At 44.4% G+C, this 23,726-nt stretch overlaps 1 protein-coding gene across 1 annotated transcript in view; it reads right to left on the bottom strand.

Annotated features, from left to right (window-relative positions):
• Slc1a3 (solute carrier family 1 member 3) overlaps positions 1-23,726 on the bottom strand; it is a 79,438-nt gene that overhangs the window by 3,425 nt on the left and 52,287 nt on the right. Inside the window, 7 exon segments of the mRNA XM_028875610.2 lie at positions 586-720; positions 3,924-4,118; positions 4,660-4,893; positions 7,366-7,525; positions 7,528-7,657; positions 11,208-11,250; positions 14,425-14,629. Coding sequence (XP_028731443.1) covers positions 586-720; positions 3,924-4,118; positions 4,660-4,893; positions 7,366-7,525; positions 7,528-7,657; positions 11,208-11,250; positions 14,425-14,629 — 1,102 coding nt within the window.

The following is a 23,726-nucleotide window of genomic DNA, read 5'->3' as shown; positions in this document are numbered from 1 at the left end:
GAAGACAGACCCTGCATGGTGGGAATCTAAGAATGTGGAGGCTACATTCCTTGGGATTTTCCTTGGAGTGCCAGATCAATTCCACTAGATGATATAAGCTCTCTGTCTGCAGGGCTATCCCTCACCTTGTGGGTCTCAGACACAAACATCTGCCCTGAATTACCCCCACTGTTGTGGGAAGCACAGGGAGGAAGGGCCTGAGCTGGCATGTGGGGTCTGTAGCTCCGGCTGCTGAGGGGATGTGTTGTGCAACCCAGAGAGAGCCTGGCTGACTGATGTCAGCTTTGCAGACAGTATGTTTCCCAACTCGGAGTGGCTTTATGGAGTGGGAGGAAGAGCAGCCAGATGGGCCCTACAGGCTGAGAGAGGAGGGAGTTTGTGCGGCATGTTAGGCTGGGACTCGAGATAAGGACTGGGGACCAGGTCGTGAGGAAGATTTAATTTCCAGCCCGTGTGTCTTTCGCTCTGTTCTTCTGCAGGTCCATTAGGCTGTTTGTTATTCTAGAATGGTGGAGGTGCGGGAAGGGGGTGGGCTTGTGGGTGGGAGCTACGGGGTGAGTCAGAACACAGTCCCCCGATACTCACAGAAACCAGTCCACTGCGATGATGAGTGTGATGTCATCCGTGGGCAGGCCCACAGATGTCAGCACGATGACCATGGTGACCAGGCCCGCCTGAGGGATCCCAGCTGCCCCAATGCTTGCGGCCGTGGCTGTGATGCTGTTGACAGAAGGACCCAAACAGAAAAGTTTACAAAGGCCTCCTAATGGAGAGCACCTCGCAAAACTCATGTTCCCACGCTCGAGTGGAGGGTCTGCTTTAGAAAAATGGAAATACATAAATAAGAATCATCCACTGAGCTCACAGTCATACTAATTAAAATAGATCGTGCGCTTTTTATTACGTGTCAGCTGATAGGCCGGGCATGGTTTGCCTCATTTGATCGTCTCCACGACCCTTGTGAAGTGAGCTTGATGACTGTGACCGTTTTTTAAGTAAAGAAATTGGTGGCTATATCCTTTTCTATGTTCTTACAATCATTTTGTAAGGTCTAAAAGGAAGCGGGGGTTGGGGGGCTGGGGGGGTGAGGGGTGACTCAGTGGTAGAGCATTTGCCTAGCACGTGCCAGGCCCTGGATTCACCCCAGCGCTGCCAAGGAACTCACAGGTGAATCTGAGCTCCAAAGTGCCATAGGGTTGTAGTGACAATTTATTTCTCATAATTGCCTTCCTCAAGAGGCTAAGTTTCCACGATTGTTGTAGCGACAGAATTAAATTCACTAATTCGAAAGCAGAATGATTTCTGAACAAAATCCTATAGCTCTCTCTCTCTCTCTCTCTCTCTCTCTCTCTCTCTCTCTCTCGTGTGTGTGTGTGTGTGTGTGTGTGTGTGTGTGTGTGTGTGTGTGTGTGTGTGTGTGTGTGTGTGTGTGTGTGTGTGTTCAGTATGGACCCAGTTGCATGTGTGTTAATTGTCCAAGACTTATTTGATAGAGTGATGTGAGAATGTGAAACTGTCTCCTCATGAATAATAAAGTCTTGGCAAGATCTAAATGGCTTATGATTCCCCCATACTCCTTCCCTGCTGGGGCACTAGAGTGGCTAGTTTGTATGGCCACCTAGAATGAAATCAACACTTCCCAGCCTCCTAAATTCTGACTCATGACACATAGATGGAAGTGACTGGCCAGCTTCCAACTTCCCCTCTTCCTGTTGGCAAACATTTTAAGGTGTGAAAAGCCATCACAGCCCACCTGGCTGAAGGGGCTACCTAGAAACTTTGGAACTACAGCCTTTGTTCCTTACATTGTGGAACACCGCCCAGCCTTGAGGGTTTTGTGGAGTAAACCTTACAGAGAAATGTATTTGTACCTTGTTTAGGTCACTGAGACCTTTTTCATTATTAACTCACATACAGCTGAAGCTTTATCTTAACTCAGGGCTCTTCAGCCAATATGCCAAGGTGTGTCTGAGAAGAGGCTATATATAGGGCATGGAGACACTGATCTCCAGCCTCCTGTGTGGTTAGATTGGGGCTCCTGATCCCTGGTGATCCTACGATCCCAATTGCTGGTCAGCCAATGATCCCAATCACTAGTCAGCCTATGATCCCAATGCCTAGCCAGCCTACGATCCCAATGCCTGGTCAGCCTACGATCCCTAATCACAGTAGCCTAACCCCATCATCATACTCTACTGTATACTGCAGCTATTACCCCTTCCTAACAATGTACACCCAAATACAGAGCATAACACATTTCTAAATAAACATAAGAAAAATGTGGGGTGGGTGATGGAGATAAAACTCTTCCAAAAAGGTCCAAAAACATACTTTAAGGCATAAAATCAAGATTTGATCTTGATCTGAGAGGAAAAAATTTTGCAAAGGACATATGGGGAATTCTGAAGATAGGATGGGTATTTTGGAAGTCCTTTTGAGATTATTTCTTGTGGGTCCGTAGAAGAATGTCCTTATTCTTAGGAGATGATCGTGGCAGTAGAGAGGGAGGAAGAGAAGAGAGGAGAAGGAGCGAGAGAGGGAGAGCACAGGCATGGCAAAAGTTAATTTGTAGGCCTAGGTAGAGGAGATTGTAATATTGTTTCAACTTTTCCATATCTAGGGAAACTTCACTAAGGAGCCACTGTGGGAACCAAGGTTCGATTTCGAATATTGTTATATTCTGAAATAGCTAAATTCAAGCCCACAGCAGTGAAGGGCGCAGCTGCTCTGAACTTGGAGTCTTAGAGCCTCCTGCACTTGGTCCTTGCGGCTCCTTGCGTTTGCTCAGGTAGTGAGAAAGGACAGAGGATTAAATCTGCACCTACGCGTGGGCTGTCTTTGGCAGGTACGAGGGAAACTGCCAGGAACGACAGCTGCCCCCGCAGAAGGAAACTAAGAGATTTGAGAAAAGCACAAAAAGGAAAATTGCTTTTCACTGGACACCTTAAGTGCTGGTTAAATGATTCTCTATAAAACTGAGTTCTCTGCCTTCCTTGCATGGTCTGTCATTTATCTTATTCTGTCCAAAAACTAACTCAAGAGAATAAACTAACCTGGTTTTCAAGGGTGTTTTCATTTCCCAATATTACCTATAGACATAGTTTATTGTTTTCAAATTTGGAACCTAATGTTTCTAAAACAGAATTTTCTATACTATATATTTTGTAGATATTAAAAATGAGCTAGGTATAGCTATAAATTCTATATTGATAAACAAACCAATCAAGGGGTGTGGGATTTTCAGGTGCCTAGTGGCTTTACCCAGCAGGTCTGCGTAGAGAGGATGATTGGACCATGGGCCTGAGTGTAGGTGTCTGAGATGGTCTGCACTTGGCTGTGCTGGGGAGGAGGTCTTTTGCTCCACCCCTTGGCATTTCTATAAATACCCTAGGGCAGAGAGAGTCAAGGCCCATTGGAATAGGTTCCAGGCCCTCTCAAGGCTAGCCTGTATTTTCTATCTGTTTATTTCCAAACTCTAAATCCTTCTGTCTAATATTTCCTGCTGCTCTCACTCAAGGAAACTCTGGGGAACTGTGGGGCTGGTGGGCAGCTGCCCCACAAAGGGGTACATGGTATGTGTGGTACGGTTAATTACTAAAAAAGAAGTGTGTACATGTCCTTGCACTGGAAAAAATCTTTGGAAATCAGTCATGGACGATGGTTACCTAACAGAAAGATTAAATATGGTAACAGGTAAGTTATACTTTCCACGTCATACACTTCTTCATTATTTGAAAGAATATTCACACCTGAAGTTAAAAAAGCTGAAAAATACGTAAACCCCAAACTGCCCCCTCCCGCTCCAACCTCCTGTTTATGTGGGAGCCCCTTCCCAATCAAGTTCTTTGCCCAACTTCGCACATTCACTCATCGGTTAAAACCATTCTGAAGGAAACGTTGAGTAGAAAAATCTTCCCTTGTACCTTATTGTAATAATCTGTCCAAAGTTCAGGTCAAAGTTGTTAACTTGAGCGATGAAAATGGCCGCCAAAGCCTCATAGAGGGCGGTCCCGTCCATGTTAATGGTGGCGCCCACGGGGAGCACGAATCTGGTGATGCGTTTGTCCACGCCGTTGTTCTCTTCTAGGCACTTGAAAGTGATGGGAAGGGTGGCAGAACTGAGGACAGCAAAACAGGGCATGTCAGCTGAGTGCCCCCAAGAGTTCCGCGTTTTGTCTTTGGTCTTTGGCACAGACAGTTCCTTCCTCTCTCATGTCCTGACTAAGTCAGCAGGTGTCTGCATAGGGGGTTTTGAGTGGTGTGGTGGCCTCAAAGGTCACGTGGCCACTCTTCTGTGCCTGGGTTGCTCTGAGGAATTACTTGTGATTATTCCCATACCACGGATGGATGGCTGGACCACATCATTTTCTCCCAGGCAGACATCAATGGAAGACAGAAAGCCAGTGGCTAGGAAAAGGGTCTTCCTTCCCCTCCTCCCCCCTCTCCTCACCCCCCAAATGATTCACAGATAGCTGTTCCCTGGATCCCAAGGAGGTATGATTAGTGTCAGAGTTGAAAAGAGCCAATTCAATATTCCCGAAATTTAAAACCCTGAATGAAATGAAATGCCTCTACTTACCCCCAACCCAAGAGGCTCAGGTCCAAGGTAAAGGCTTAGACACACTTTCTTAGGGGAGTAAGCCCTATATGTGCACATACCTTGAGGAGGTCCCCAGAGCTGTGATGAGGGCTTGCAGCAAACCTCCAATGAAAACCCAGGGGTTCTTTCGGGTTACCAGGAAGTAGAGGAGGGGCAGGACAATGACCGCATGAATGAGGAGGCCGACAATGACTGTCACCGTGTACATGGCGAGCTGCCCCCCAATCACACCCATGTCTTCCATCTCAACGATTTTCCCTGCGATCAAGAAGAGGATGCCCAGAGGTGCATACCTATTGGAAAGCAGCACACGCTCAATTAGAAGTTTGATCCCTATAAGTTATTGCACGTAAATTACCAAGTGGGTGGGTGGGGGAATAAAGAAGGAAAGATGGCATTTCCAAAGTCCTGTAGAAACTACAGATGTCCTTCTTTTCTGTTTAAAATACACAGTCCCCCAGATATTTCTAAGTTATTCTGAATTGCTCTAGGACATCCCACCCTCTCCCCGCCTTAGAAAGGAGAAGAATTTTTTAGCTCTCTTATCTCCATTTTCCTAGATGCAACTGGGGCCCTGCTTGGGCCTTCAGATGCCTGCAGTTCCCCTTCCCTCTTGACTCCTGCTGGGCACCTGGAACAAGCCACTGTACTAATATCCACCCTTTCCAGAACGTTTTCCACACCACAGCCTGCTTCCCGAGCTAAAGCAGGAGGCACGCTATGCCCTGCTATCATGTGGTCAGCTTTCTCAGTCTAGAACGGTGTTTCTCAATCTGTGGGTCACAACCCCTTTGGGGGTGTCAAATAACTCTTTCACAGAGGTTTCCTGTGACCATCAGAAAACACTGACATTTGCATTACGGTTATGAAGGATCAACAAAAATAATTTTATGGTTGGGGGTTGGTCACCACAACTTGAGGAACTGTGTTCAAGGGTTGCAGCGTTAGGAAGGCTGAGAAAACCTGCTGTAGGGCCGCTTTATTGCTTTCTCCCTTAGGTACGCTCCACTTAAAATATTACTTGGTGATTTTCTTCAAGTCACCTTTTATACTTAAGTAAATTTCCTTTCACAGGAAATTTTATGTTACTATGCAAACTAAATACTAGTACCACTTACCATAAATAGAAGACCATAAAATAAACCCAGAGCTATTAAAATTAATAAAGTGTGTGGATGGACGGCTGCAGTTGGGTTACAGGCATTTGCATTAAGTAATTATCCACAGGCTGTTACTCACAGCGCCTGCAAGAACGGGCAAATGACCCTATAATGACTCACACATACTGGACTAACCCTACTTGCTCAAAGGGGTGACTTTCAACTCCCTTTGCGTGATGGGTGCACTAAGCTAAAATGAACCACACTGCCAAATACAGAAGCCAATCGCCCTTAAGGAGAAGGGTCTGCTGGGAACTGCGGAGGACTTGCTGCAGCTCAAGCAATACAACGCTCCTTTCAAAGGTCCTTAAAAAATGCAGGCCAGGAAATCACAGAAGTACCTGTTCTCAGAAATGTAATAATTCAATGTTGAGTGTGTAGGCGAATGTACAGCTAGAAAAGCTACATGTGAGGTTCATTCAGTGGCCTTGAATGGGCTCCTTTCATGGAAGGGGTGAAAGGTGGAGGCATTTTAATAATCTGAAGATAAATGTCCACTTTCAGCCAGGCCAGGGTTTCAAAGCGGCCTTCCAATTGAAGGCTCCTGTGGGGACCACATTCTGACCTGTCTTTGTGCCAAATTCATATTCGTCTTGTGCAAACTCCTAAAAAGTGGATTTCTATGGGCTTCGGAGGCGTTAGAGACAAAGGATAGTTTTAATCATGTTGGTGAGTGAATGCTCTTCTCAGTGATTGATGCCTTCCTGCCCCAGGTGCCAAGAAGGACCCTAGATATTAAAAATAAAGGATGAAAGAAAAGCAACTCCCACATAAGGCCTACGCCAAGCAAGGGGCTCTCTCCGTGCTGGGGACAGTTTACTTTCCAAAGTCAATGATCTCCCCCTGTGGGTTTAGTTTTTCTTTTGTCCCCTGCTCTGAATTTTATTAAAGGAAGTTCTGTTGTAAGTTGTGGCTGAGCAGTCCATAATACTTCCTGTGAATCCTCTTGCAGGCCGCTACAGCTCTGCGACATAGACTTCTTTCTTAGGGTTCAGCTAGAAGGGAAAACTCATTTCCCCACCCCGACCCCCTTCCAAAGATCCAGGGCCTGTGTTTGCTTTTTTCTCCTCCTGGGAATGCTTTGTACAACTGGATGTGCCTAGTCATTCTGATTTGAGCAAAAACCTCACCCCAAGCCTTCTGTACCACCTAAAGCAAACGACCCAGCTTCTCCTCCCTTTTACTTTTTTTTTTCCACCACACTATGACTCAGGAATATGATATTTATTTGCTTGCTCATTGTTTGTCTTCCTTAAAAGTGTGTGAGACCCAGTGTGCCCTCGTCTGCTCTCTCTGTTGCTGCGGCTAGTATGCTGGGCCCTCTATTCTTATCACGGAGTAGAAACTCAATAACTGTGTGAATGAATAACTAAGCACGTGTGGAGGGGGTGGAGGGGGTGAGGAAGTCGAACCTTTCCCAAACAAGGAAGTACATTTAGGTTCAGGGCCTCTGCAGTTCCAGAAACACACCAACTTTCGTGTGGTTTCCAGGAAAAGATCACTGCAACCATCTGCCCGGCTTGTTGGCATCCTTCTCAAAACAGAGCACACACCCATTGCAAGAGGGGTCTTATACACAGCTAGGAAGCACATAGAAATACGTACCACATGATCACTGCTACCAATCTCATGATGGCTTCGTTAAGAGAATCAAAGAAATCTCTCAGTGCTTGGCCCTGCTCCTTCATGTTTCCAATCACAAACCCGAAGCACATGGAGAAGACAACTAGGCCCAGGGCATTGACCCCATTCACAGATCCAGGAACGGTACCATCTCCTCCCGGATCCGGGTCAGGGTCTCCATGGCCTCTGACACATTGTTGATCACGGCGCCCAGGACTGTCTCGTTGGCCTGGATGGGCACTTTAAAGCTCCTCTTCTCATAGCTGGTTTTAAACTTAAAAATAAGAAGCACAACAAGAATCAAGTGATTTTTATTTGTCTTTTTACACTTCCTTGCTCTCCAAGTTTCCTATCATGATACATGTTATTTTATATTCAAAGGACAGTGTTATAGACTGTATCTATACACCTACCCATGTATTATCTATCTAAATTGTGGCAAATCCCTATTTCTCAACACAGACACATACACGCTGAAATACATATGAATCACAATGCACACATATACACCCAAACACACGACAAATTACGATAAGGAGGAAATCTCTGGCTAAAGACGTCAGACTCAGCATACACACACACCTTTGCTTTCTTCTGAAGTGTTTGTGAAATGACTCTAATGAGATTTTCAAACAGCCACACATTCAAATATTCCTAAGTCCTTTGTCTTCTATGGAGACCATGCACAAATAACTGACCATCCTTCATTTCATATCCTGCAGCTGTGAAACGGGATAGCCACTGATTTTACCTCACAGGGTTGCGGCAATGGCCAAATTAAGCACCACAAGGGACAGCATTGTGTAAAATGTAAAGTACAACATTAACGTGGACTAATGATATTCAGTGACAATTCCCTTCAGCATTATTAGACTTGGTTAGAAACTTCAGAGGACAGGAGGAAAATAATCCTCAAACAACTGATCTTCGGGTCATTCCTGATTTTATAAATTCCTATTCTTTGTTGTTTTTTTTTTTGTTGTTTGTTTTGTTTTATTTTTCAAGACAGGGTTTCTCTGTGTAGCTTGCAGCCTGTCCTGGAACTAGCTCTGTAGACCAGGCTGGCCTCAAATTCACAGAGATCTGCCTGCCTCTGCCTCCTGAGCACTGGGATTAAAGGTACGCACCACATCACCTGGCCATCAATTCCTATTCTTAATAGCTCCCTGCTTAGTCAGTGGTGATGACAATCCTCTTGCTTCAAGACCATGTCACTTCTCTCCTAAGCCAAGTCTTGCCCTCCCCCCCCCCCAGCTCCTGTGTAGATAAGCCAGTCAGCAAGTGCTGAGAACATTGCTGTGGCCACAGTGAAGCCTATCCCTCGGTGACCTCCAGAAAAGTGAAATCCCTGCCCTGGCCTTGATAGCATTGGTCCTAAAGCAACAGTGAGTACCAGTGTGTGATCGTTGACTGGGTTTAGAATCTAGGGAGGAAGGCATGGCCACACATGAAGTACTTGGCTATTTTTGTACCAAGGATGAGCAGGAGACTTCCTGGTCTATTGGAAAGCTACCATCTCCAAACAAGGGCATGGTCAGCTGTCAATACGGTGGATTGCTGGTCATTTTAAAAACACATAAAATTCTATTACAGTCAACTCTCAGTCTCTTCATTGGGGTATTTGTGGATTCTGTGGATTCTCCAGGGTACATTTTCAGGCTTGGTCATCCGGTCTTAAGCCTCCTACTCTTCACCTTTAGACATAGTTTAGAGCCTCCCCAGAAACCTTATTTGCATTCTAGTCTAAGCCAAATAGATCTTAGGGCAACACATTTGCTTCCCCCTCACAGTCCTGCAAATGTACCCAAACTAAACACAAGCCTGTGAAGGTCAGCACTTTTCCCGTCTAACAGATCTAGAGATCAGCGTTTTTGATGTCCTCCATTGCCAGCTCATGAACAGACAGACTCATGATGCTGGGTTTGTTGGTTGGACTGGAAGGGATTTATTCTTTATTGTTACTGTAGTTCTTGAATAAAGGAAGTTAGATTTTTGGCTGCCTGAGCATTTTTTTACTTTTGGGGTCCTGGGAACTAAACTCGGGGTCTCGAATGTGCTTTCTAAGCACTCTACACCTAGCCTGCGTCCACATCCCCCCTCTTTTTGTTACACACACACACACACACACACACACACACACACACACACATACACACACACGTATAAAATTAAAATTTTGTTGCATTTATTTATCTAATGGGGGTAGGGGCACATGCCGTGGTGCACGTGTGGAGGTCAGAGAGCAATCTGGGAGGGTCATTTCTTCTTCCAACACGTGGGTCCCAGGGACTGACTTCAAGGTATCAGGCTCGGTGACAAATGCCTTTACCAGTTAAGCCATCTTGCCTGCCCTTTGCTTTATGTTTTGAGACAATGCCTCATTAAATCACCCAGGGTAGACTTGAACTTACTCTGTAGCCCAGGCTAGCCTTAGGCTTGTGATCCTCCTGCACTCTATTGGCTTAGAAGGGAGTGTGTTTTGATCTTGTAATCTGCTGTGCATTAGCTTTTTACAAATAGTCTAAGGGAGGGGAAAGATGGTGTCTCTCATGTGTAAAACCCAGTTCTCCATGAGGTCAGGGTTTGGTTTTATTTTGTGTGTCCCAAGCAGAAAGGTTGGGTGAGTTGAACCACAGAGAGGAGTGTTTGGGAAGTAGCGTTTAATCTACAGTATATTTCCCCTTTCACAGCTTGGGCAACAGAGCTTTTTTAATCAAGCGAGGTTAGGAAGAACTATATTTCCCAATACTAGAAGATGTTTGTACCCATCACGTGGAGAGCCAAGAACTGCTAAGATAAGGGGCGGAAAGGGATGGACCTCACCATGACCTCCAGGTAGAGTCTCTGGGTTGCTTTCTAGGAAGCAACATGGAGCGGTAGGAAGAGGATGGAAGTCACGGATCTGAATTCTGGGTTTGCCATTTACTACTTGTGAGAACCTGTGCTTGTTACGTAATCCCCCATTCTCATAAATGAGCAGCCTCCTGAGTGAAGACCGTGCTACTCACCATGCTCATGGGAGGACTAAATAGAACATTGGTGCTTGGCACGCAGCAGGCATTTCATAAATGATGATCCCATTCCTTTCCAATATGGTTCTTCTCTAGAATCCCTAGGACCCTGCATAGACTTTTAATAAGTAGGCCGGTGATTTTTAAACCAAGCCCAGGAACCAGAATAGTCTGTCTAACTTTAAAGCAAGTTGTTAGTACATTTATTAATATTTGAATTTGCTTGCTTTGGTGAGTTTTTGCATGGGAACCCAAGGAGAGGAAGAAAGAGAGGAGAGGACCTCCTAATTAGTCCTCTTAAAAATAACATAGACTAAGTGTGCTGTTTGTGTGTGATATGAGTGTGCCTGGCAACTAGGACACCTTTAACACAAGTAAAGGACCATGGTCACCTAAGTGCCCCACGTAATCCTGGTGCTTTCCGTATAGTTGGCCAGAAGTATTTCTTACTGCAGAGAGGGAAAAGGCAAGAGAAGAGGGCCCTACTGGCTTGATACGTCCAAGAGGTATTTATGTTTTATTATTTTTAAACGTGTGTGTGTGTGTGTGTGTGTGTGTGTGTGTGTGTGTGTGTGAGAGAGAGAGAGAGAGAGAGAGAGTAGGTATGTGCATGTGAATTTAGATGCCTGGAGAGGTTAGGGGTGTTGGATCTACTGGAGCTGAAGTTACTCGGGTTGTAAGTCACTGGACATAGATGCTGGAATCGGATCTTGGGTCCTCTGGAAGAGCAGCCAGTACTCATAAACACTGAGCCATCTTTCCAGTCCCCAAAGAAGAATTTAAAAGGTGACTTGGTAGCTGGAGAGCGTTTACCTGTTTAAAGCAGGCTTCCACCAGATTGGGAGGGAACATGTTCCTGCAAAGAAAGCAGCAGTCATTTGCAAAACTTCCCCAATAGGAACTTTGTTTCTTAAATACTGCACCACTGTGTCTAAGGTAATGAATCAAGCAGCAAATGGAAAAACAGACATTGTGACTTGAAACTGGATACATGGTTGTTCCTAAGTATGGCCCATGCAATTCATGTTTTTCATGGAAGTCCCAAATTCAACCCAATTATCCTCCTTTCAGCCCATGGGATTTTTTCATTCAGCCATTAGATTATTAAAACCTCCCTCCTTGGAAGAAACAGAGATGATTTCTCCATCAGCAGGGTGGCTGACTCTGTACATATCCAAAAGTGGTTATGTTGTGGTGGTGCTATGAGTCTAGGGATCGAAAGATATGATTCGAAAGACATGATTAGTTGCACTATGGACTATTTTTCTCTGCAGGCTTTCAGGGAGATAGAGACAGCATCCCAGAGAGTCCGAGGCTCTTTGGGAGTCAGTGGAGAGCTTGACCCAATATTTGAACTTGAGGCCTCTGTGGCAAGGTTTGTCACTTCCTCAGAGATTGTATCAGAGTGATGATTTGAGGAGGAGAAACAGTCTTGCTCAGGAATGTGACACTGGCCAAGTCAACGGCAACCACTTGTGTCTCTGTTGATTCATCTACAAAGAGGAGCGTGGATTAAACCACCATTGGGACTCTTCAATGGGAGACTGGGAGGAGACAGGACTCTTGAACGGGAGATTCTAGAGACAGTGTGCTGTCAAACTCATACTTTAAGGCTATAATTGTTTGACTCTTTCTTGTTGCTACCTGGACCCTCCAGTTTTCTTTTCCTTCCAATCTTCGCTCTGTGGTTTTTTTTTTCTATGACACAAGTGTACATTCAAAGAACTTCTAAGATAAATGCCCAAGCTAAGGAAGGGGCAGGAGAGCCACACACTTTTTACTGGGGCCAAGGATAGAAACTTACGATCCTCTGAGGGGCCAACAGATATAGGTCTGGGATAACAAGATCTCAATTTTCAAAGGCAAAAATGACAAAAAAGGACAACATAATATTTCTAACCCAAATTAACCATTTGTTCATGGAAACATAGTAAAAGTTGTAATTAGTTCCACGAACTTAATAAAAACAGTTATCAGTTACTAATTTGCAGGGATCTTTTTATAATACTTCTTAATTTTTTGAAATTATTATATAATTATATCATTTGCCTTCCCTGTCCTCTCTCCAACTTCCCCATGGATGAGTATCTTTGTTATTGCTCTCACTGGGCAGGGAATACAAGGCAGGTAGAGCATTGGGATGTACTCTATGAAAAGACTTTCAAGAAAAGGTCTCATTGTGGTTGGGTGAGGCTAACAGGTGGAGGACATGAGGTTGTCCCTGGCGGGAATGGAGAGGTGCCACAAAGGAGACCCTCTTCTCCACACGTCTCTTGACTCACTCTTGAAATGGCATTTGAAATCAGTCCCTTGAAGAAGCTTCTTTCAGACCAACCATTGGGAACCCTTGGGAGTGGCTATTGAGCATAGGCAAATTTGGGTTTTTTTCAGGTAAGATGTAAAGAGGAAGAAAAGGTTAAGTTTTGATGGGAAAGACTAGGGCCACAGAGTTAGAGAATGCAAAGCAGACAGGAATCTAGAGGCATCCTCCATTTGCCCTGCTAGATCCCTCCAGCATTCTGTGCAGAGCCCTAGGATCTAACCCATAGGGAACACAGCATATGGATTTGCTTGTTTTCTGACTCTTTTTGGCTTTGTTTAGTGGCATTTGCTGACAGCTTCCAGGGTAATAAGAGAAAAAAAGTATATCGAATGCCATCAGTCCCTTGCCCTGTTCAGCTTCCTACTTGTCTCATTATACCTTAGGGCCTCCCTGAATCTGTTCAGAGACAGGGTCTTGCTATGTAGCCCAGGTGAGGCAGGCTTCAAATTCATGATTCTCCTGTTACAGTCACCCAGGGCGGAGATTATAGTTTGTACTATTATAGAATAATATGTTAATAATATGTTACTTTTGTTTATATTGCATTTGTTTAACTCTGTGAAGCCATGTTCCTTTGCCTGTCTAAAACACCTGATGGTCTAATAAAGAGCTGAACAGCCAATGGCAAGGCAGGAGAAAGGATAGGCAGGGCTGACAGGCAGAGAGATTAATAGAAGGAGAAATCTGGGAAGAGGGAAGGAGAAGGAACAAGAAAGGAAGGAGGAGGACTTCAGGGGCCAGCTACTCAGCCACCCAGCTACACAACCAGCAACAGGGTAAGAAAGAAAGGTAAACAGGAATAGAGAAAGGTAAAAGTCCAGAGGCAAAAGATCGAAGGGATCATTTAAGGAAAGCTGGCTAGAAACAAGCCAAGCTAAGGCTGGGCGTTTATAATTAAGAATAAGCCTCCATGTGTGGTTTATTTGGGAGATGCATGGCAGGCCCCCTCAAGGAGCAAAAACAAACAACAACATTGCATGGCCATGCTGACTTTCAGAGTTCCTTTTGAATACAGAGAGTGCTTGTTGTTAAGATCTGACTGATCCAAGGGCAGGTGTGTGGAGAGAAAGGAAGAAAATGTCAGGCTCAAACTTTGTCTTGCTCTGGTAATCACCATCTCCACTTCAAGTGTTGGGTAAGACTCAGTTGTAATCAGCATCTTGTTTGTTTATACTACACTACTGAAGAGCATCCTTGGACTTTTTATAACCGATCTGCCAAATCCTTTCTTTGCAAATAGTATAAAAGAAGGAACATTAGTCAGAAATGGTCAGATGAACACTAAAGGCCCTGCTGAACCATGCTGTCGCTTGCCCTAGACAACGATACAGACCAGGGACTCTAAGGACTAGGCCATACTTTGCTAAAAACTATCTTACAGAGCAAGACTTGGGGAAAGAACATCAAGAATTATCCAATTAGTCCAGGGTGAACTGCACAGTGGAGACAACTCAGAGATGAGATTTTTGAATCCCACAGCAGGCCTCTCCAGATCATCTCCTTCTTTTTCATCTCACCTCTTCTGCATGAGATCAGAAGATAGAGCCTCAATATCAACTTCCGTTAGCAGGAGGGAGAGATGTGACTTCCATTTCAAGTCTGACAGGGCTGGTCCTGTCAGATAACCTCTTTGAGAGTTTGGTTGGCTTCCCAAAATAAGAAGTGTGTGGTCAGTGTGTACCCTAGGGACGGGTTACAAGGACATACCTGATTAGGTCCAGGAAGGCATCTGCAGCAGTCACTTGTACAATTTTACCTTCTCTGTACATGTTTTCCTTTGTGCCCTTTCCAGGATGGATGATGATGACAATGATTATGCCAATCACCACAGCAATGATGGTGGTAGTCATGTAATAGACTACAGCTCGCATGCCCATCTTCCCTGATGCCTTACTATCTAGGGCCGCCATTCCTGGGGAAGGCAAACAGAAGATTTTCAGGAAGTCAGTTGGAGGGATTCTCCAGTGGAAGACAATGGGAACCTCATTTCCTTCTACACCTGCTTCCCTTCATCCCTCCCAAAAGTACCAACTGTGAGAATTTGTCAGTGAACATGTGATCACCCGTGTTCTACTCCAGATTGATTTCATGGGGCCAAGTGACACCAGTTTCCTAAAAGCTTGAGGTGTGATTAATTTCTTCCCTCAGTTATTATAAGTTGGGGGAACCTATGCATGTGAGTAGTGTGTGTTTGTGTATGGGAGTATGAGTATAAATTTCCATCAGGATAGTGTAAGTTTACCCAAGTCTAAGCACTGTGTTGAGTCACATACATAGGCTGCCAATGAGTTATTATTTTATATGCGTGTTATGGAGTCTTTTATGTAACATTTGTTTTTAACACAAGTACTTGCCAATCTATCTTCAATTTGTATTTCAGGCAAACATTGGGTTCTAAAGGCCAAAATTCTCATACCACATCTCTGCTGTTTTATTTAATCTCATTTAATGAAGTTGATAAAATTATTCTTTGTGGAGTTCTCCTTATTCTTGTACCCCACCTCCCTCTACCTTGTCCCATAGGACACCTCATGACATGCTAAAAATACCCCTTCTCCTTGTTTTCAAGACATATTCAGTGTCTACTTAAGGGGAAGTCCAGTGTTAGTCCAGGTGGAAAAGGACATATGACTTCTAAGGGCTCCCAGTGGTACAAGCTAAGCTGCCCAGTATGGGTGGTAGGAACTGAACTTGGGTCCCCTGGAAGATCAGAAAGCACTCTTAACTACTAATCCGTCTGTCCAGCCCCACTATTTACTATTTGTGTTTTTATAAATGTATTAAAAGGTAATAGCGTACTTCTTTTTCTTCTAATGATTTATTTGCTTTTATTTTATGGGCATTGGTTATTGTGTGCATGTATGTCTGTGTGAGGGTGTTGAATCCCCTGGAACTGGAGTTACACAGTTGTGAGCTGCCATGTGGGTGCTGCGAATTGAACTTGGGTCCTCTGGAAGGGCAGTCATGGCTTTTAACTTCTGAGCCATCTGTCCAGCCCCATTAGTGTATTTCAATAATAGATATCAGTGCTCACATTTATACAAACATATTTAGGGTAAGCATTGAAAAAGGTATCCATGATTGTTAAGTAACTGGTTCAACTTGTCTAAAAATGTTGACACAAAGGTACTGAAGGAGGGATTGAAGTTATGACTTTCCATTTATAATTCCAATCATATTTGAATTGTATTACTTATAATTTTCATAAGCATTTACTTAATAATCACCAAAAGTCTAAGGTTCTGGTGAATAGCAAGTAGAGGGTAATGGAAAGTCAAACTTAGACCTTATGTAACTAAGTTTTGTAAATGTGATGCCCCTGAGACGACCAGCCACAGTTCTCACAGATGAAGAGGCTGACTAACTTTAGTGCATGATCTTGACCTCTTATCCTTGAGACCCAGGGTTAAGTGTCCATTTACTGAGATGGCACCACTCAGCACTTCAGCGACATTATAACTGGGCTAATATGTTCTCAGCAGACCTGTTCATGCCCCATTTTCACTCTCAGGTCTGATTCATGTGCCAAAATATCTTTATGTTGTTGTAATTGCAATGCTATTTCCTCTAAGGGGCCCACTCTCTTGCAGGCTTGCCTGACTAGACATCACTGGACTACATCACCCTTCCGGCTCTTTCTCTGTCTACTTAGTGAGTGGCATAAGTGCAGTGGCTGATATCTCTGCTAGGAGGTACCAGGCAGCAGAATTTTCTTCCTCTCAGAGGAGGTTTTCTTTTCCTCTGTCTCCTATCCTGTAGTCCTTCTTAGATGTCTTCTCTGATGCTTCTGCCCATGACTGCCAACCTATAAGCTATTTAAAGAGAACACTGGTGGTCAAGATAGCATTGGGTCCAAAGTTGCAGACAGAGGAGGAGGTTTTTGTACCCTCCCCCTCCCCCTGGCCAGAGGGATGGGAACATTATCATAGTACCCACAGCTATAGGGACAGTACCTTTAGGAAATGGTTTATAGGTTTCTTAACATGCTTTGAATGAAAACCAACATGAAAGTATCTTTTCATACTTTCTAATTCTGAAATAACAAAGACAACCATCAGAAGGCATTTTCTTAGCAATAGCACAACATGAGAATCATTAATCAAAGAAGAGGTCTTGCCCACATCTGCATATTGGCCCTTTAGTTTTGAGAGAAAATAGGCTGTTAGTGTCTCAGCCAAAGAAGATCCCATCACTAACCAATTCTCCATGGAAGTCCTTCTCCTAAAGGGAGTCTGATGTCCTACACAGGACCACTTGCTCACTCCTGCTCCTGAAATACTTCAGCTTTTAAAACTAAAGACGCTACCGAGAACAAGGCCATATGTTGTTGTCAAGGGAACAGCAGGGCAGATGTGTACAACTTGTTCCTCACACAATGGCCTTGAAATTAGTGGGGCCAGAAAAAGGAGAGGAGAATTCTGGAAGACAAACCTCAAGCAAGCAGGACATTGTTCTTCCTCTCCCACACCTGAACTCTAACCACCCTCCCCTGCCCCCATGATGAAATATGAGAGACAAGTTCTATGGCAGAGACTAAACACACATGAAGCGAGTCTGGGGCAAGGGAAGATAGAACACTAAATCACTCTGCAGAAAAGGAAACTTTGGCAGGAATGTCCCAAATGTTTAGAGAGGGAAAGTTTGCATAGATCTGTGTCATTTAGTTTAAAATATAGGGGAGAAAAGGGCACTGAGGTGATGGGAGAGGGGAAGTCACTTGGGTATGGGAGTGTGTTACGATAGTGGTGTATTCATCTAACATGTCTGAAAAACGCATTCCAGAGTGAGGTGTAAAGATAGTGATCTCACCAGCCTCCTTTTGCTCACTTGACGTCTCAACATCTGTATTAGGAAAAAACCTGCCACCAGAATCCTGAAATCCAAAAGAAATCTTATATTGTGTTCTTGTAAAGTATCATGATGGCTCTCCCAGGTACAACAATATGCCCATATGGTTTGTATACTTTGAATTAACCTCTACGTTAATCCGTAGGCTCATTCATAAAGTCCTGATGCTGTATACTCATTTCATTCCATGGGGTGGCATAATGCTGATATCATTGATACAGTTTTGTAGGTAAAGAAACAAGAGCCCAGAGAAGTGAATGACTTGACCAGTGTTTCACAGCTAATAACCGCAGTGGCAACATCCAAACCATGCCTCTGAAAGACCACCTTGCTGATTACATCCTCTCAGAAGTTGCCCACATAACACTTCTTGTTCTCCATGTTGACTCTCCCTAGCTTTCATGTGCCACGTTGAGACAAACCACTTGGGTTGAGGAGGACACTATTATAGGGATGTAATTATGGAAAGTCTCTGCTCAGTTCCTCTCCATACCTTAGAGCTACCCAAGGGCCAGGCTGAGTAGTCCTCATCATGGGAAGGAATAGCTAGAGAGCTGACCTGGCAGTGTGAACCCTCCCTCCACTCCCAGAAAAGTGGTCCAGAGCAGGCAGGTATGTAGTAATGGAGGGTGGAAGGCCATCGATTTTTCTGGCTCTGAGCAGATTTCGCTTCTGAAAAAAATCTATTCATCAATAAGCAATTATCATGCAAGTAACCGTTCCCGAAAACCTTCAATATACGTAAGAGTTAAGCACTGAAAAGAGATTAAACAGGATGCTTTCTAGACTATCAAAGGTTAAAAAATTGCTACAAATACTTGTGTGTCTTAGGTGGCAGGCACTTGAAGATAATAAGAAGCAAACGTCTTGAAGCAAATATAGAATAACTTTTTCACTTATGAAGAAGGCCTTTAGGTAATCAGTTTAGTACAGCAAATATGCACCAAAAAATTCATGGGATATTTTGGAGGGGAAGAGAGGAGTATTTCCTGCATACTATGTGGACCTCTGAATCGTAAATTAAATTTCCTTTGATACAATGTTTTGTATGGCTTGGATAAATGAAATATGTCTTCAGCCAAGTTTTAAAGGGGAACATAAATAATACCAAGCTCCCGAGGTTCTGTCATTTTCATGGATTCCACTCTCCCATCTGCTAAAAAATCTATGCCTTACAAAGTGTTTCTGTCTGCTTCCCTCACAATTCTAGTCTCTGGTTTTGGCATAAGAAATGCAAAGCAAAAAAAATATAAATAAATAAATAAATAAAAAAAGAAAGAAAAAGAAATGCAAAGCAGCCTTCTGTTTTGAATTGTTTCTCCACGTATTCTCATGACACTTCATTGCTCTTCCAAGGCCCCTGGAGCAGGCCCAGGAGGGACAGAAGAGGGCAGTGGCAGCTGCTGATTCAAGATGATTGCTCTGCTTTGGTTCTGAGTTCTTCTTAGACGTGTTCCTTCTTCACAATGCACTCTCAAACCCTCATCTAATGAAAGCCGCCTGTTTCCAGTCCTCCTAGAATTTCAAGATGGGCAAACTTACAGCAGAGGACTCAAGGATGAACATGTACCGTATTCATGGGAATACAAGGTGATGTGGCTTTTAAAGATGGGAGAACTAAACTCTAAAAATACCATTTATTTCATGTGCATATAGTAGATCGAGAAACGAGTTCCGGTGTCTTGAGCAGCTGCCTGCTGCTGAGTATTGGGCAAACAGTCATCTACAAAGGTGTTGGAACCAGAGGGTCAAAAGGTCACAGAGGGAGGGGCAGTGGAGGTAGGGTGTGAGCACCCAAGCAAGTCATTTTAAATCCCTGACTAAAACTATGTGAACATCTTTTGTATTGCAATATTTTCTTCTGGCTCTTTACAGATTAGACAGAAAAGAACACGAAAGTTCTATGGTTCTATTCACCTTTGAGCCAATCTTTAAAAGTCAGCTTTCAAAGTGTTGGCAAAGAATGGTGTGTTATCACACCGGGCCTGGTGGATAGAGACCTGTAGATTCTAGCTACTCAGGAGGAGTTCAGGATTGCAAGTTCGAGGTCAGCCTGGGCATCTTAATGGTATTCTAGCTCTAAAGGGAAAGTATGCGGTGGGCCGGGGCTGTAGCTCTGGGGTAGAACATTTACACATTCCTGTCTTAGTTTCTCTGCTTGCTGATCTACTTCATTCGTTCAGGTCAGCACCCAGGAGTGATTGCTATTGTTCTATCTTTCTATACTTTGGCCGGGCGGTGGTGGCCCACACCTTTAATCCCAGCACTCGGGAGGCAGAGGCAGGCAGATCTCTGTGAGTTCCAGGCCAGCCTGGGCTACAGAGTAAGTTCCAGGAAAGGCGCAAAGCTACACAGAGAAACCCTGTCTTGAAAAAAAAAATCTTTCCATACTTTGACGGAAGAGTGAGTGAGTTAACAAACAGACAACAAAAGAAAAGTAGACAGAGAAAGGTGAGGACAAAAAGCGAGTGCTTACTTCTCAGGCTGTGAAATCGGTTCAGTTGGTCGTGACTGCATTTTTAAAAAAATCAGTTAACAAAAAAGAATAGCACGGGAAATACTAGAAGGTATTAAATGTGGTAAAGATGAGCAGTGTGTGGTGATGTTTTTCAGCTTCCCGCCTACAGATATGAATGTGCCAGGCCACACTGTGAGATGCATTTCTCATTCTGGGTTCAGATTTACCAACACTGGTTATATCCCCACTCCGCTGGCAGCAGGGGCTTTAGAAAGGAACCACAAACTCTTGTGCTCCCTTCTCTTCATTGTCGCTACCAGGGACTCTGGGCTACTCCTCTCACCTCGGAACTAGTGTCTTTTCAGGAGTAAGGGTACGGGCTTCCAGCGTCTGCTCCTGGTCAGTTCGTCGGAACAGAAAGCTTTCAGACATTATTGTTAGAATTCTGCCCTCACTCCAGCCGCATGGCTGCATGCGCACAGTTCAGGAGTTAAGCAAAGGGTCTTCCGTCTTACGACATTAGTGTGCACTAGTGACTACGTGCACGTGGTGTGGTCACGCAATCAGCGCATGCGTGGTGTAGATCTGTAAGCCTGCTTGCGCATGTTCACGGGGAAGCCTTAAAAAGCCGGACACAGACACCACTCTCTCTCTATTCTGTCTCCCCCCCCCCCCGCCCCCCACGATCTTTCTCTCTGCTCTCTCCATGTGCATCCCCCCCCCAGGCCTGGTTCTTCTGCTTCCACCCCTCTTCCTCCTAATAAAGTTCTGATACTGGGTAGTTGAGGCTCATGACCTTTCTGTGCGGTAACCAGCGCTGTTTATCGTTTTTACAATTATGATAAGGGAAAAGCTTCATTTCATAGAATTTTCTGTAAAGAAGGCAAGTTCCTCTGTGGTGTGTGTGTGTGTGTGTGTGTGTGTGTGTGTGTGTGTGTGTGTGTGTGTGAGATGCCTGAGTTTGTGGGGTCTGCAGGAGGTACTCAAGTGTCTTCCTTTGTTGCCCTTTGTCTCAACCCCTTGAGAGGGGGTCTCTCATTAAACCTGGAGCTTGTGAGTTTTTTTCTGGGCAAGGCTGGTCCAGCAAACCCCAGCACTCCTGCTTTTGTTCCTTGTCCTCATGGCCCTTAGGTTATAGGTACATATAACTACAGTAACTTTTTTCTTTTAGTTAAAATCTAATTTCCACACAAGATGTTTTGATCATATTCCTTCCCTTCCCCAACTCCTCCCACATCCTTCCCACCGCCTGCCTACCCACCCAACTTCACATTTATTTTTTCTATCTGTCTGTCTCTTTCTTTCTCAGCAAAAACAAAACCTTGAAAATCAAAACTATCTTAAAAAAAAAAAAGCAAGAAACCAATAAGACAAAACAAAACAAAATAACCAGGTACTTTTTGATTGGATTTAAGGCCCAGTCCAAAGAGATAGAATCCATACCCAACAACATTAAAGTGGCCAAGAACCTGAGACTAGATAGGTCATGGGCATAGACTATTGTTCTGCTAGATGAGCATAGCAATAAACTATACCATAAATCAGTGCCTTGATCAACTCTCATAGGAGAAGCTTTTACAGCAGATGGTAATTAACACAGAGGCCCACAACTGGACAATGTGCAGAGAGGCAGAATCTTTGGAGCACTATGCCCTTCACCTCAAGGTTCAGAGACTGATGTGAAAGAGAAGGCAGAAAGATTGTAAGGGCTAGAGGGAATAAATGACCCCAAGGAAACAGTGTCTTCCAGATGTAATAGAACTGATGCTTGTAGGAACTTACAGAGACTGTGACCCCATGCATTAGACCTGTAAAAGTGCAAACCAGACAAAATCCCAGCACTGAGAAAAGGAAGTACACATGCTTAACCAAGAAGCCACTTGCAATTGGTACATCTTGGCCAGGAAGAATCGGCTTTGTCAAGTGGAGCATCACTAGGTACGCAACCACAGTCCAGGACAGGCCTCATGCCCAGGATTAGTCCGCCAACACAGAATGGACCCCAGGGCATCCAAATTTAGGTCCTTATCCTCAGGCTTGTACCTCAAACTTTCTTATTAAGTCATTTCCCCAGAATTTTTTTTTTCCTTTTTGCGACAGGGTCTCACTATGTAGCTAGAGCTAACCCAGAACATACTATGTATCCCAAGCAATCAGACAACCCTTCTCTCTCAGCCTCCTGAGATTGCAGGCTTGAGCCATCCGGAACATTAAATTGTCTCCACAAAGGCTCAGAGGTATTACAGCTTTATCTTCAAGTTCGATTATAAATATTTTCTTTTTTTTTTTTAAACCTCAGCCAAAGTTTCCTTCCTGGTGATGGCTGATCATATCGAGGAACCGTTCTTTTTGTTATCCTGAATAGCATTTAGCTTTAGAAGGTTGTATACATGAAAGCAACCGGCGCTAACACTTGACGGCATATGTGGTGGTATGTAATTTGTCAGGAAAATTGATTTTTTTTAATTTGACCTCTAAAACTTGCTAACCACATCTTTAAACTCCGGTGTTCCCTCGAAAAATGAAGCATAGAAAAGTAAATAAGGAACACTCTTTTTGAAAGATTGGCCAATGGGGAAAAAAAATCAGTGGAGCAGACAATATTATTGGTGGCAGAAAAAGCCAAATAAATCACTTTTCTCCTCAGATTTCGAGGACTAAGCAGACGGTCTTTTTCCTTTTTCTTTGGCCATAGTTGTGGTGTAATTGTTTTGCTTTGTTTTTCGACTCACATAGAAAGAAGCAGAGAGGGGAAACTGAGGTCCATTACTGCTGCCTCTAATACCAGCAGCGCCAAAGTGTCTGTTGGCATAACCTTAGCCTGGAAGCTTCCTCTCTTAGCCTGAATGGCAATGAGATCCCTGAGTGCCCACGCTTTCGCTCTCTTAGTTCTGGTCCTAATCCAGCCCTGTAATTCTGGTGGTGCTGTTTACTCTGGACCCTACCCCAAGGACTTCCTGTCACTCTCAGAGAGGTCACCGGAAATGGTCGTAGGGGGCAACTCTGAAATTCTTGTCTCAGAGGCTCCCAGCTGCGGGTGCGAGACCCCCCTATGAGGTGGTTTAGATGCCCATTTACCCTTCACATTAGCCCATCCTTTACTCACAGTGTTGGAATGTGTCACACAATATGCTTTTTTGAAGAGGAACCAGAGAGTAATTCATCTTCTTTATGTGTGCTAAGCAGGGCAAGAGGGAGAGGCGAGTGGACCCGCGACAGGCAGGGGAAGAGTGATTAGTAACAGCTGACAGCCTCAGACCAAGACCTTTTCTTTGGTTACCTCATTGTAACAGCCCAGCACAAAGGAATCACTGTCTTCCTGCCAAGATTTAGAAACCCCAGGACCATGGAAAAAAGCAGAAAAAAGACAAGTGTGTGCTGGGTAGAGGGGACATCAGGGTGGTCAGAGACTCCTGGTCATACCTGGAGAGCTGACTTTGAAAAATAATCCCCTTGCTTGTGGGAAGACGTGCCTTCCTCGGCATGGTAGGCCTCTAGTGGCAGCCACCAGGAGCCCTAACAGTGGGAAGTAGGTGAATTCACTAATAGAATGGGCCTGCGGAGGCGGTCAATGGCTTTGGGTTAATGAGGGGAAGTTCTTTGAGGGCCAGAGCCCCAGCTGAGGGCCCCCTTCTGTCTTCCCCCCCTCCCAAATCACAACTAGCAACCAACCACTGGATGAGTAGTAATTTCCCAAAACAGC

The sequence above is a fragment of the Peromyscus leucopus genome, chromosome 11 (assembly GCF_004664715.2).
Source record: "Peromyscus leucopus breed LL Stock chromosome 11, UCI_PerLeu_2.1, whole genome shotgun sequence".
NCBI classification, from domain to species: Eukaryota; Metazoa; Chordata; class Mammalia; order Rodentia; family Cricetidae; genus Peromyscus; species Peromyscus leucopus.
Note: the sequence above shows the minus strand (reverse complement) of the source record. Positions and strands in the feature narration are given on the sequence as shown.